The following is a 13,987-nucleotide window of genomic DNA, read 5'->3' as shown; positions in this document are numbered from 1 at the left end:
ACTTCATTAGCATACTAAAAACCATGCCCATGGGTGGAGATTTAACATTAAAATGAGACATGCAATGAGATGTTTGGCTAGGCATGTTGCAAGCATGTTTAGTAACTGCACATGCTACCTTGTAAATCTGAAAATTCTCCACCGTTCTTCAGGAATCTGTACCCGTAAAACCACCTCTCTTTCCCACCCCATCCTATACTATTTTACTAATTCCCCCAATTAGGGAAGAAGAAATCTTAGCTCATCCTTCTCCCTTCCTTGGCCAAAGAATAAAGTTTCTGACTTGCTTTACCAAATAATGTCTCATCCTATTGGTGTGAACACCACCAGGCAGAAGGACCACAAGTTGCAGTCTGTGACCCTCAGGAGTCAGTGAAGTCTAATTACTATGTTTTACACCTGAAACTAATACGATATTATATTTTAACGATAACTGAAAAATAAATTTAAAAAACAGTTACCAGTTAGCCTATTCTAGATTCCATTAGTATGGAAAAGATCTTAAGAAGACAAGCAGTAAAAAGTTGTTAGTATGAGTCATCGGCTAGTCTTTTGCTTATCTCTGCAAAAGAAGTGGTGACAGTATCCTAGTAGTATCTTTCTCTAAGCATGTACTATCAATTGGGTACTTCTAGAAAAGCCCAAATGGTCTTCAAAGAGACATTTATATTCACCATTTAGTGTGAAACACCCTTTCCCAAATATGCCAACAAATCCCCATGTATAACTACTTACCACCAGTTCTTTGGAGATTATTTTTGCATCATTATAAGCAAAGAAATCAATACTAGAGAATTGATTTGGGAAAGAACAAGACTATACAGCAATAATACATAAAGTTAGTCAAACCCTGCTTTTTAATTGTTTTGAAATAACAGATGCTCCTTTTTGAAATAGGTACTCACCCTGCATTGACGAGCTTGTATTGTAGCAATAGAGGCCCAAGATAGATAAGGTCCCACAACCCTAATTGACATAACAGTTCCTGAGTGCTACACAGACTCTCAAAATGCCTTTTTAGATTCAACATTAATATGTTAACTCAAGTCCAGATTCTCTTTCTGTAGTTTACCCCTCAGTTTAATTTAAAAAGTGGAGGCTGGGGCACAGGGTTATTCTGCCAGTACCACTAGACAGTTCCATTGTATAGGTGCTGCAACTGCAGATGACAGCTAGCCAAAGGTCTGGTCCAGGTATACATTCTCTCCTGATAGATAAAGCTAGTAGTTTACCTTACCCATTAATTTATTAAGATAACATCTGGCCTTTCTAAGTCAAAGTAACACATAGAAGTAATTTAGCATGTTGATTTCTTTTGGACCAGTATATAGAATCAGTGAAAAGGGACTATGGGAATGGAGGCCTTACCTTGAATATACATAGAGCTTTGTGCTTTTAAACACTCTCATATGCATTATTTCACTTGACCCTAACCTCAGTTCCATGAGGTAGATTATCACTGTAAACATGTGAAAGAAGAGAAAATTGAGGCTCACATGCTATTACTGTCTTAAAGTAACACTGGAAGAAACTAAGAGACAGTGAAAGAAATGAATACTTATCAGGGACATTTTGTTCTCTTTAGCCAAACAGCATCATAGATACTATTACCATCCATTTTTAAAGCTGAGGAAGTTGAGACTCAGAGTAGCAATCTGTGACAAAGCTAAGTGGCAGAGCCATAATCTGAACCCGGATCTTTTCTACTGCAAAGACCATGCTTTATTTATTACATTGATAAAGTCTATAGCTTACTGTTATAGTGAATGCAACTGGATAACTGGACAAGAATTCTTGATGTTGAGTTTTAGCCTTCTTGAAGAAGTGGGTTGTTTGGAATGGGCAATATACATTTAAGAAATTAATATGTGGCATAATGAATAAATTATAGGTTTTGGAGTCAGAGATTGGTATTTAAATACCAGTTCTTCTAATTTCTAGCTGTGTGACCCTAAGCAAGTTAGCTCACCTCTCTGAGCTTTATTTTCCTCATCTGCCGAATGGATAAAAAAGATCTTAACTTCATAAAGTTGATGTGAAAATTAAGTTGTATAACAATAACATAGTTCCTGACATATTAACAAATATTGGTTAACTTCCTCTATAAAAATGTTTCTCGAGGAAGCAAAGAAGTTATCAAGCAGAGAAAGACAAGGGTCTCTTATTTTCTACAGAATAAAGAAACATGAGGTGGAAGGCACATGGCAACAGACTTCATTTGTACAGCAGCCTTTGCAAATAATCATGGCTCAATAATCACCTTCTTTAAGAATTCTTTGACCTTTAGTGTCTGGGTTAAGGTTCTTCTAAACCCCTATAGAATGGTGTTTACCTTTATCTTAGTATTCAGTAACATGTGTTGTAAGTCATTCTCTCTACATGTCTGTTTTCTCCTCTGGATAAGCAAGACCCCTGGCTTATTACAATTTCTGGTATTAGGTAGATGATCAATAACTTTTTGCTCAGTGGAAGAATGAAAGAGAGAACAAACCAATCCTGATAACAGTGTACTCAGTAAGATTAAAATCAGATTTATAATATTTTCTTACCTTGACTGCATAGTTATTAAGTGGATCTTTTGCATATGAAGCTGTGTAGTAAACTGCATCACCTGCCTCACAACATGGCTTGTCACTGGTTAGCCTGAAGTCTGACCAGCTGTCCACCCCAAAACGGAGCTTGTCTTTCTGCCCAGCCATGAAGAGGTCTTCACATTTAACAGCCAGTTTCTTTAAGGCATCTGTATGAAGGCTTCGGATTTTTCCTACCACTTCTTCCCGATTCTCAAGTCCTCGATAAAGTGCATGTCTCTGTGGCTTCTGGATACCTCGGCCCTGTCTCCACGAGGGACCACATCGACTGTACAGGGACTCCATGCTGTTGGAAAATCTATCCTTAATACTGAGAGTGGTTAAGCTGGAGATGCTGTTTGCTGCTGAGGGGATAGGTCGCTCCTGGTGCAAAGGTCTCTCCAAGGAGTCACAAGACTCAATGTCTAGTCCCTTGAGTTCATAACTGATGGAAGAGCCAGCACTGCTGGCATCCCAGTTGGGATCGATATCATAGGTGGGATTAGCCATGACACAAAGACTAGTTTCCATGGATTTTTGGAGGTCTTTGGAGATTGGCTCTGTATTGGCTCTTACGATCATTTTCTTTGGCAGTGGGGGTGGTTTAATTTGGAAAGTATTAGGTGTTTCTTGGTCTGTTTTCCCACCAAAGGCAATGGCGTCATCCAAAGCTCCCTTAAGCTGCCGTGGATGCTTGGGAGGTATCATAGCTGCTCTGGATTGCCCTGAATTGTTTTAAAAGAAAGAAAGAAAGAAAAAGAATAGGTAAAATTTTCATTATTGCTATATAATAGAAACTTAAGCAAAAAGGGATAGGGTGTCATAAGAATGTATTGGGTTAGCCAAAAAGTCTGTTTAGTTTTTTTCTGTAGAATAAAAGACACATTTTTCATCTTCACCAATAACTTTATTCATTTAGATATTTTGAGTATGTTGGCTATCTACTGCTATTGGCTTCTAGTGGGTAGAGGCCAGGGGTGCTGTTAAACATCTTCCAATATATCAGACAGCCCCACAGAAAAGAATTATCTGGCCAAAATGTCAATAGTACCAAGGAACTTCACAAACCACTTTTGATCAGTCACAGCACCTTCTCCATTCACAGCAAAAATATATATATATATATTTTTTTGCTTTTCAGTTGTGTTTTTACCTTTCTTGAGATAATAAAGCACAATATACCAAAAATGTTGCACTTTTTCCATCTTTTTACCTTCAATATTAAAATGGCTACACAAAAATTCACCAATTTTGATAAGTTTTTAAAACATGCACACTGATATGATAGCTGTCACAATACTATTTAACAAAGTTGTTTCAAGTGAAGTTAAAGACAACTAAGCACTACTAGAGCAATCATATGGAAAAAAACTAAACAAACTTTTAGCCAACCCAATAGGAAGTCAATGCCTTAATTCAAAATGTAGAAGAAAACAATGGATGAATGAATAGTTAAATACTAAAGGTAGAGCTCAATACTTGCTGGGAAGAATAAATGTAAATAATGTCACAGCATTTTTATGCCAGAAGAACAGGGTGATAGACTATGTTTTCAAAAGGAATCCATATTCTCTACTCCTGAACCACAAGAGTATTGTATTTACCACACTAGAATACTAAGGAGTCAGAGATATTAATACAATTGTGTTGTGACAGAGTAGAGATAACAGCATTTACGAGTAAAAAAATACTTGAGGTTATTATTAAAAACAATTGAAACTAGCAATGAGACCACTAGACAGATGCTCAGAAGATACTACACTGTTCTTTTAACTTTCTTCCAACATTACCTTATACTCTATACAGTACTTGCCATTTTCAATTTAACACACATGAATACAATTTCATAAATCATGCTCTTTTATTTTACTACAGAAATGGATTCTGGCACTGTTTAAACTGGTCTGTGTATAAGAGTCCTGTGACTGTAGTATATATGAACAGTCAACAGCTGTCCCATTCACAAACTCTTTCATAAACATCATTCATAAACTCTTATGTAATACTGTTTTGAGGGGTACGTAAACTGTGATTTGAGAGATTGTTCTTTTGAATATTAGATAAACCCTATGTATAGAATCAATCACCTCTGCTTCCTTTCCAGTATTTATGCTTACAAGACGATAAAATGCATATGTGTGTGATCAATGATACCTTGGGGCTTACTGTATAATGGAGAAAGAGCATTACTTTTTTTCTTTTTTTGTGAAGACAAGAAATATACCATGAAAACTTTTATAAAAGCTATTAAAATTAGTATTGTTACTGAGGCCACCACTTAATAGCTCATCAGAATTAGAGCACAGTGCTCTGTTATGGGTTGGATTATGTCCCCTCTCCCAAAATATGTTGAAGTCCTAACCCCTGTTATCTGTGAATGAATCCTTATTTGGAAACAGAGTCCTTTTCAAGGTAATCAAGGTAAAATGAAGTCATTAGAGTGGTCCCTAATCCAATATGACTGGTGTCCTTATAAAGGCAAAATGATACATGAAGGAGGACACACACACAAGGAGAACACCATGTGATGACAGAAGCAGAGATTGGAGTAATGCAGGTGCAAGCCAAGAATTCCAAGGATTGGGAGCAAGATGGCAGAGGAATGAATGGAAGCTACACATACCTACTCCCAGGACCGATTTGGAATTACAATAAAATTGTGGACAAATCACCTATAACAAACAACTGAACAACAGTGACAGAGAAGCCTTATAACCTTGGACAAACAGAAGAATCATCTTCAGCACAAACTGACCCGTAAGGAGTGTGGTGGAGACTTGAGAGGGCTAGCTGGGTGCCAAGAGACAGCAGCACCAGAGGGATAATTAAGCAGACGGGTAGATATCCCTGTAAGAATGGGGTCTAAACTCTAAGCTGGGATGCCCAGCCTAGAGCAGCAGAGCCCAAAAAGTACACAGATAACAACTGGTGGTGAAGAGCGACAGGGATGCTCTCTGCCAGAGATGGATGGCTACAGACACAAAGAGCAGTTTAAAGGGCCAATGGACAAATTTTCATTTACAGCCACTTACCCAGGGCTCTGGCAAAGGGGAGGCAGAGTGGCTAGAGACGCCTGAAGAGAGACTGGGGACAGAAGCTTTGGGGAGAGAACTGAGAGAACAGACGCTGAGCTCCTGGTGCTGAGTTAGCTTCCATACCACAGCAGCCATCCTGCTCAGGCAGACCACTCCCCTCTGAGCAGCAGCAGCCTGAGGGGAAACAACAGTCCTGCTCCCAAGACACTCTGCACTGGCTCTGTGGTGCTTAAGCCTGATTGCTGAGTACAGACTAACTAGGTTAACAACTGGAGGAGACAGCCACAGACAGTAGATCCCTGGCAAAGGGAAGGGAGAGTGGACTACAGATGCTTGAGAGACTGGTGATGGAGACTTTGGGCAAAGAATTGAGAGAGTGGCCATGGGTATCATAGTGCTGAGTCATTCCCCATACAGCAGCAGCCATCCTGTTCAGGAAGACCACTCTCCTCCAAGCAGCAGCCTGAAGGGAAACAATAGCCCCAACCTCTGGAGGAATTCTGCCCTGCCCTATGGGGTTTAAGCCTGACTGCTGAGTGCGGAGTGACTAGAATAAAACTGAAGGAGACAACTATAGTCAGCATATCTCTGGCAGTCTCAGAGCAAGGCTGCCTAACATCAGATGGGGTCAACATCTAACATTACCAAGGGCAGATCCAGAAAGAAAGAACAATGGTAAATACTAGAGTCTACCAAGATGAAATCCACTGTGGTCCACTCCATGATTAGTGATATTTTCTTTTCTGTATAGTTTTTTAACACTCACTTCTTGTCCAGCAAGTTTATGCATATTAAGTCACTAGAATTTATTGTATAGTTTATTTCCCTCATTTCTTATAATAGCCTTACTTAATCTCTTTACACCCTTATTAATACTGGCTCATATAAGATGTGGTGGGTGGAGTGACCCTCACTCAGTCAACCAGCTACAGAGAAGAAAGAAAATAATTCACAAAAAAATGACCCAGCAGCAATTAAACCCAATTACATCCAGAGCGCCAACATAAACAGCATAAAGGGCATCCCCAAACCATCAAGTTCAGGAGATCAAGGAGACTGAATCACTGAATCTCACAGGTCTCCTACTATACAAGTTCATACCACAAACTCAGGGAGTCAGAACAGATCAATTTAAGAAGCAGAGGCTAACAAGAAGAGTATCACAAACAACGGGAAGACAAAGAAACAAACCCCAAATAAAAGGAAAGGAGGAGGCCTCAGAAAGAATGCTGAATGAAATAGAGGCAAGTCAACTATCACATATTGAGTTCAAAACAATGGTTATAAGGAAGCTCAATGAACTCACTGAGAATTACCAGAAATTACAGGGAAACTAGGAGGAACTTACTATAAACTATATCAACATGAAAAAGGAAACAGAAATTATCAACAAGAGGCAAGACAAAATGAAGAATACAATTTCTGAATTGAAGAACACAGTACAAAGAAACAAAAGCAGGCTAGATGAAGCAGAGGATTGAATCGGTGAGCTGGAGGTCAAAGTAGAAAAAAGATCCCCAAAATAGCAATAAAACAAAAAAAAGACTCAAAAAGTACAAAAAGGGATTGAGGTAACTGCAGGAAACGTGAAACATAATAATATCCATATAATAGGGATACCAGAAGGAGAAGAAGAAGAGCAAGGGATAGAAAGCTTGTTTGAAAAAGTAATAATGGAAAACTTCCCTAATTTGATGAGAAAAAAAGTCACACAAGTCAGGAAGCACAGAGGGTTGCAATCAAGAGGAACCCAAAGAGGCCCACTCCAAGATACATCATAACTAAAATGGCAAAATTCCAAATAAGGAGAGGGAATCTTAAAGGTAGCAGGGGAGAAATAAGAAGTAATATAGAAGGAAGTCCCAGTAAGACTAGCAGCTGACTTCTCAATGGAAACGCTCCAAGCCAGAAGGGATGGCAAGAAATATTCCAAGTAATGAGAACCAAAGCCCTGCAACTGAGACTATTCTATCCAGCAAGGCTCTCAATTAAAATGGAAAGTGATATAAGGAGTTTCCCAGACAAAAGAAGGCTCAAAGAATACACCTCCACCAAACCAGCTCTGCAAGATATGCCAAAGGGACTGCTTTAAGAACAGGAAGAAAAAGAGTGAGAGAGAGGGGAACACAGGTACCAAGGGAATAAAATGGCAATGAGTAAGTATCTATGAATAGTAACCTAAAATGTAAACAGATTAAATGGCCCAATCAAAAGACACAGAGTAGCTGAACATATAAGAAAACATGACCCACACATATGCTGCCTACAAGAGACCCACCTCAGAACAAAAACCTATACACACTGAAAGTGAAGTCTGGGAAAAAATATTCCAAGCAAACAGACAGGAAAAGAAGCCACGGCAGCAACACCTGTATCAGACAAAATAGACTTCAAAACAAAGACCATAAAAAGAGACCCAGAAGGTTACTTCATAATACTTAAGGGAAGAATGTGTCAAGGAGACATGAGCTTTAAAAACATATATTCACTCGACACAGGAGCACCCAAATATTTAAGGAAAATTTTGGAGGACTTCAAAAAGGATACAGACAGCAACATACTTAATACTAGGGGATTTTAACATCCCACTGTCAACAAGGGATAGATCTTCCAAAGAAAATATCAATAAGGATATTGAGGCATTGAGTGATGCCCTAGATCAAATGGACTTAACTGATATCCTTTCATCTCAAAGGAGCAAAACAGACATTCTTTTCAAATGCACATGGTACATTTTCAGAAATAGACCACATGATAGGACACCAAATAAGCCTCAAGAAAATTGAAATTATATCAAGCATATTCTCAGACCATAAGAGGCTGAAGCCAGAAACCAAACTCAAGGAAAAAACTCAAAAACACCCAAATTCATGGAGATTGAATAGTATGGATTAAACAACGAATGGGTTAAGAATGACATCAAGGAAGAGATCAAAATGTTTCTGGAAGCAAGTGAAAATGAATTCACAACAGTTTAAAACTTACAGGAAACAGTGAGGGCAGTCCAGAGAGGGAAGTTCATAGAGATGCAGGCCTACCTAAAGAAGATAGAAACATTTTGAAATAAAGACCCTAATGTTACATCTACAAGAACTAGAGGAACAACAACAAACCAATCCCAGAGCCAGAAGAAAGGAAATAACCAAGATCAGAGCAGAATTAAATGACATAGAGACTAAAAGAGCAATTCTAAAGATCAATAACCCAGGAGCTGATTCATTGAAATGATAAACAAAATTGACAAGCTTTTAAGCAGACTCATCAAGAAAAAGAGAGGGGCTTCTGTCCACGATGGAGGCGTAGGTAGACACACTGCGCCTCACTGCACAACCAAGATAGGGACAACAACAATTTAGAAACAGAATAACCACCAGACCTGACAGAAAATTGAACTGTATGGAAGTCACACAACCAAGGAGTTTATTCATCCAGACTGGTAGGAGGGGAGGAGTCGGGCAGCAGGGCAGAGAGGGGTCGCAGCATAAGGAGCGGTGGGACCAGGAGCGTAACGCATCCTGGGCGTACAAGACCACAGTGGGCAGACCCTGGACCGCAACCGGCAGACCCAGCAAGGTGGCCATTGTGAAGCAAGGCACTGCGAACAACCCAGGGTCCCAGCACCAGGAAACAGAGCCTTGGGGCACTGGTTGAAAACACCTGTGGGGGTTGAGAAACAGGAAGAGACTCCCAGCCTCACAGGAGAGTGCATTGGAGAGACCCACGGGGTCCTAGAATGTACACAAGCCCACCCACATGGGAATTAGCACCAGAAAGGCCCAGTTTGCTTGGGGGAAGCGGCAGAAGGGACTGAGGTCTGACAAAGAGTGGAAGAAGTGCCATTGTTCCCTCTTGGACCCCACCCCCACATACAGCATCACAACCTAGTGACTGAGTGGACACGCCCTGGTGAACACCTAAGGCTCCGCCCCTCATATGTAACAGGCGTGACCAGACCAAAGGAAAAAAAAAAAGATGGCTCAAACAGAATTGGAAGCCCCACAACCAGTACTTTTAAGTGACCAAGAGATAGCCAACCTACCAGATGCATAGTTCAAAGCACTGGTGATCAGGATGCTCACAGAATTGGTTGCATTTGGTCACAAATTAGATGAAAAAAAATGAAGGCTATGCTAAGTGAAATGACGGAAAATGTACAGGGAACCAATAGTGATGGGAAGAAAACTGGAATTCAAATCAATGGAGTGGACCAGAAGGAAGAAAGAAACAACCAAAGAGAAAAGAATGAAGATACAAGGTTCAAAAAAAATGAAGAGAGGCTTAGGAACCTCCAGGACACGTTTAAACATTCCAACATCCAAATTATAGGGGTACCAGAAGGGGAAGATGAAGAGCAACAAGTGGAAGTTATTTGAACAAATAATAAAGGAGAACTTCTCCAATCTGGCAAAGGAAATAGACATCCAGGAAGTCCAGGAAGCTCAGAGGGTCCCAAAGAAGTTGGATCCAAGAAGGAACACACCAAGGCACATCATAATTACATTACCCAAGATTAAAATGAAGGAGAGAATACTAGAAGCAGCAAGAGACAAGGAGACAGTTACCTACAAAGGAGTTCCCATCAGAATGTCAGCTGATTTCTCAAAAGAGACCTTACAGGCAAGAAGGGGCTGGAAAGAAGTATTCCAAGTCATGAAAGGCAAGGACCTACATCCCAGATTGCTCTATCCAGCAAAGCTTTCATTTAGAATGGAAGGGCAGATAAAGTGCTTCTCAGATTAGGTCAAGTTAAAGGAGTTCATCATCACCACGCCCTTATTTTATGAAATGTTAAAGGGACTTATCTAAGCAAAAGAAAATAAAAAACTTGTATAGTAAAATGACAGCAAACTCACAATTATTAACCACACCTAAAACAAAAACAAACTAAGCAAACAACTAGAACAGGAATAGAACCACAGAAATGGAGATCACATGGAGGGTTAGCAACAAGGGAGTGGGAGGAGGAGAGAGGGGGAAAAGGTACAGAGAATAAGTAGCATAGATGGTAGGTAGAAAATAGACAGGGGGAGGTTAAGAATAGTATGGGAAATGTAGAAGCTAAAAAATGTATGACACATGGACATGAACTAAAGGGGGGAAATGTGGGTGGGAGAGGGTATGCAGGATGGAAGGGAATGAAGGGGGTAATGGGACTATAATAGCATAATCAATAAGATACATTTAGAAAATAAGAAAGAAAAAGAGAGGACCCAAATAAATAATATCTGAAATGCAAGGGGAGATATTACAACTGATACCACAGAAATACAAGGGATTGTAAGAAATCAGTACAAAGAATTATATGCGAAGAATTTTGAAAACCTAGGTGAAATGGAGAAATTTCCAGGATTATATAATCTTCCAAAACTGAATGAAGCAGAAATCCTGAACAGACCAATAACAGCAGATGAAAACGAAGCAATTATCAAAAGCCTCCTGGCGCAGAAAAGTCCTGGACCAGACAGTTACACAAGACAATTTTACGAAACATTTGAGGAAGAGTTAATGCCTATCATTTATAGACTAATCCAAAAAATTAAAGAAGAGGGAAGACTTCCAAACTCTTTTTATGAAGCCAGCTATATCCTAATCCCAAAACAAGATAAAGACAGAAGAAAGAATGAAAACAACAGGCCTGTATTGCTGATGAACACAGATGCAAAAATCCTCAACAAAATATTGGCAAACTGTACCCAGCAAAAACTTAAAAAGATCATATACCATTATCAAGTGGGATCCATCCCAGGGATGCAAGGATGGTACAATATTTAAAAATCAATAAACATAACACATCACATAAACAAAAGACAAAAATCACATGATCATATCAATAGATGCAGAAAAAGCATTTGATAAGGTACAGCACCCATTTCTGAAAACAAAAACAAAAACAAACAAAAAACAAAAAACAAAAAAACAAAAAAACAACCCAAAACATTCAACAAAGTGGGAATAGAGGGAGCATTCCTCAACATTATAAAGGCCATATACGAGAAACCTACACCAATATCATACTCAATGTGCAAAAACGAAAAGTTTTCCCACTAAAGTCAGGAACAAGACAACGCTGTCTGCTTTCACCACTTCTATTCAACATAGTATTGGAAGTCCTAGCCACACAGAGCAATCACACAAGAAATAAAAATCATTGATTGGAAAGGAAGAAGCAAAACTGACACTGCAGATGACATGATAGTGTACATAGAAAATCCTATTGACTCCACCAAAAAACTACTTGACCTAATAAGTGAATTTGGCAAAAGAGTGGGATACAAAGTCAACATCCAGAAATCAAAGGCATTTTTTTACATCAAAATGAAATAGCAGAAACAGAAATCAGGGAAAACAATCCCATTTGATACAGCAACAAGAAAAATAAAGAACCTAGGAATAATTCTAATGAGGGGCATAAAAAACCTGTACTCAGAAAACTACACAACCCTGAAGAAAGAAATTAAGGAAGACACAAGCAAATGGAAGTATGTATTGTGTTCATGGATTAGAAGAATTATCATCAAAATGTCCATACTACCCAACGCAATTCATAGATTAACCACATCCCTATGAAAATACCAATGACATATTTCACAGATATAGAACAAACATTTGAAAAATTTTTATGGAACCATAAATAACCCTGAATAGCTGCAGCAATTTGAGAATGAAGAAGAAAGTAAGAGGGATCACATTACCTAATATCAAACTATATTACAAGGCCATGGTAATCAAGACAGCCTGATTCTGGCATAAGAACAGACAGATAATCAATGGAACAGAATAGAAAGCCCAGAAATAAACCCATGTTTCTCCTGTCAATTAATATTCAACAAAGGGGCAGAAGAATAAAATGAAGTAAAAATAGCCTCTTCAACAAATGGTGTTGGGAGATCTGGACCGCTACATGAAAAAAAATGAAACTTGACCACCAACTTACACCATACAGAAAAATAAACTGAAGATGGGTAAAAGACTTAAAATAAGTCACAATACTATAAAAGTCCTAGAGAAGAACATAGAGAGAAAAATCTCAGATAATCTATCCAGCAATATATTCACCGACATGTCCTCTAGAACAAGGGACATGAAAGAAAGAATAAACAAATGGGACTTCATCAAAATAAAAAGGGAACCAACTGTATGGGAAAATGCATTTGTGCATGATACTTCACACAAGGGTTTGATCTTCAAGATATATAAAGAACTCATATGACTCTGTTCCAGGAAGACAAACAACCCAATTATAAAATAGGCAAAGGAACTGAACAGACTCTTCTCCAAGGAGGACATACAGAGGGCCCAGAGACATATGAAAGAACGCTCAGCATCTCTAGCCATCAGAGAGATGCAAATTAAAATCATAGTGAGATACCACTTCACAGTGGTCAGAATGGCCATCATAAACCAACAAACAACAAGTGCTGGCAAGGTTGTGGAGAAAAGGGAACCCTAGTGCACTGTTAGTGGGAATGAAGACTGGTGCAGCCACTGAAGAAAACAGTATGGAATTTCCTCAGAAAACTAAAACTGGAACTGCCTTTTTTCCAGGCAATTCCACTGCTGGGACTATACTCTAAGAATCATGAAATACCAATTCAAAAGAACTTATGCAGCACAATGTTCATAGCAACACAACTTACAACAGGTGTTGGAAGCAACCTAAGTGCCCATCAGCAAATGAGTGAATCAAAAAGCTAGGGTACATTTACACAATGGAATACTATGCAGCAGAAAGAAAGGAGGAGCTTCTACCATCTCAACAGCATGGATGGAGCTGGAGAACATAATGCTATATGAAATATGCCAGGTGGTGAAATACAAATACAGTATGATCTCACCTATAAGTGGAACCTGATCAACAAAACAAACAAACAAGCAAAATATTACCAGAGACACTGAAATTAAGGACAAACTGACAGTAACCAGAGGGGAGGTGGGATGGGATAAGGGGGGAAAAGAGGGGAGGGTTTTTGGGAACATGCGTAAAGGACACATGGACAAGGTAAAGGGGGATAGGATGGAGGGTGGGAGGTGGGGGATGGTTGGGGGGGATGGTGTGGGAAAAATGGAGACAACTGTACTTGAATGGCAGTAAAAAAATAGTTTAAAAAAATTAGAAGGACTGATATCCACCAGCAGATGCTAGAAGAGATAAGGAAGGAATCTATCTAAAGTGCCAGAGGGAGCTTAGTCTTGTCAACATCATGATTTCTGAGTCCTAGCCTCCAATAGTGTGGAAGTATGAATTCCTCTTGTTCTAAACCCCCCAGTGTGTGGTACTTTTTATAGTAGTCCTAGGAAGTGAATTCCTGCTCCTACTGGTCAGAAAAAACAGAAGGCACTGATGGTCCTGAGGATGATAATGAATAAAGATGGTGGTTGTTT

General features: G+C 39.2%; 1 protein-coding gene across 2 annotated transcripts in view; it reads right to left on the bottom strand.

Moving 5' to 3' along the window:
* Positions 1-13,987, bottom strand: part of PEAK1 (pseudopodium enriched atypical kinase 1) — a 179,297-nt gene that overhangs the window by 23,410 nt on the left and 141,900 nt on the right. For both annotated transcript variants that reach the window (XM_045848432.1, XM_045848433.1), the window contains exon 4: positions 2,550-3,295. In XM_045848432.1, the coding sequence (XP_045704388.1) occupies positions 2,550-3,295 (746 nt within the window). The remainder of the gene's footprint in view (positions 1-2,549; positions 3,296-13,987) is intronic.

This window comes from Phyllostomus hastatus, unplaced genomic scaffold (assembly GCF_019186645.2).
Source record: "Phyllostomus hastatus isolate PE091 unplaced genomic scaffold, TTU_PhHast_1.1 phas_contig_62, whole genome shotgun sequence".
Taxonomy (NCBI): Eukaryota; Metazoa; Chordata; class Mammalia; order Chiroptera; family Phyllostomidae; genus Phyllostomus; species Phyllostomus hastatus.
Note: the sequence above shows the minus strand (reverse complement) of the source record. Positions and strands in the feature narration are given on the sequence as shown.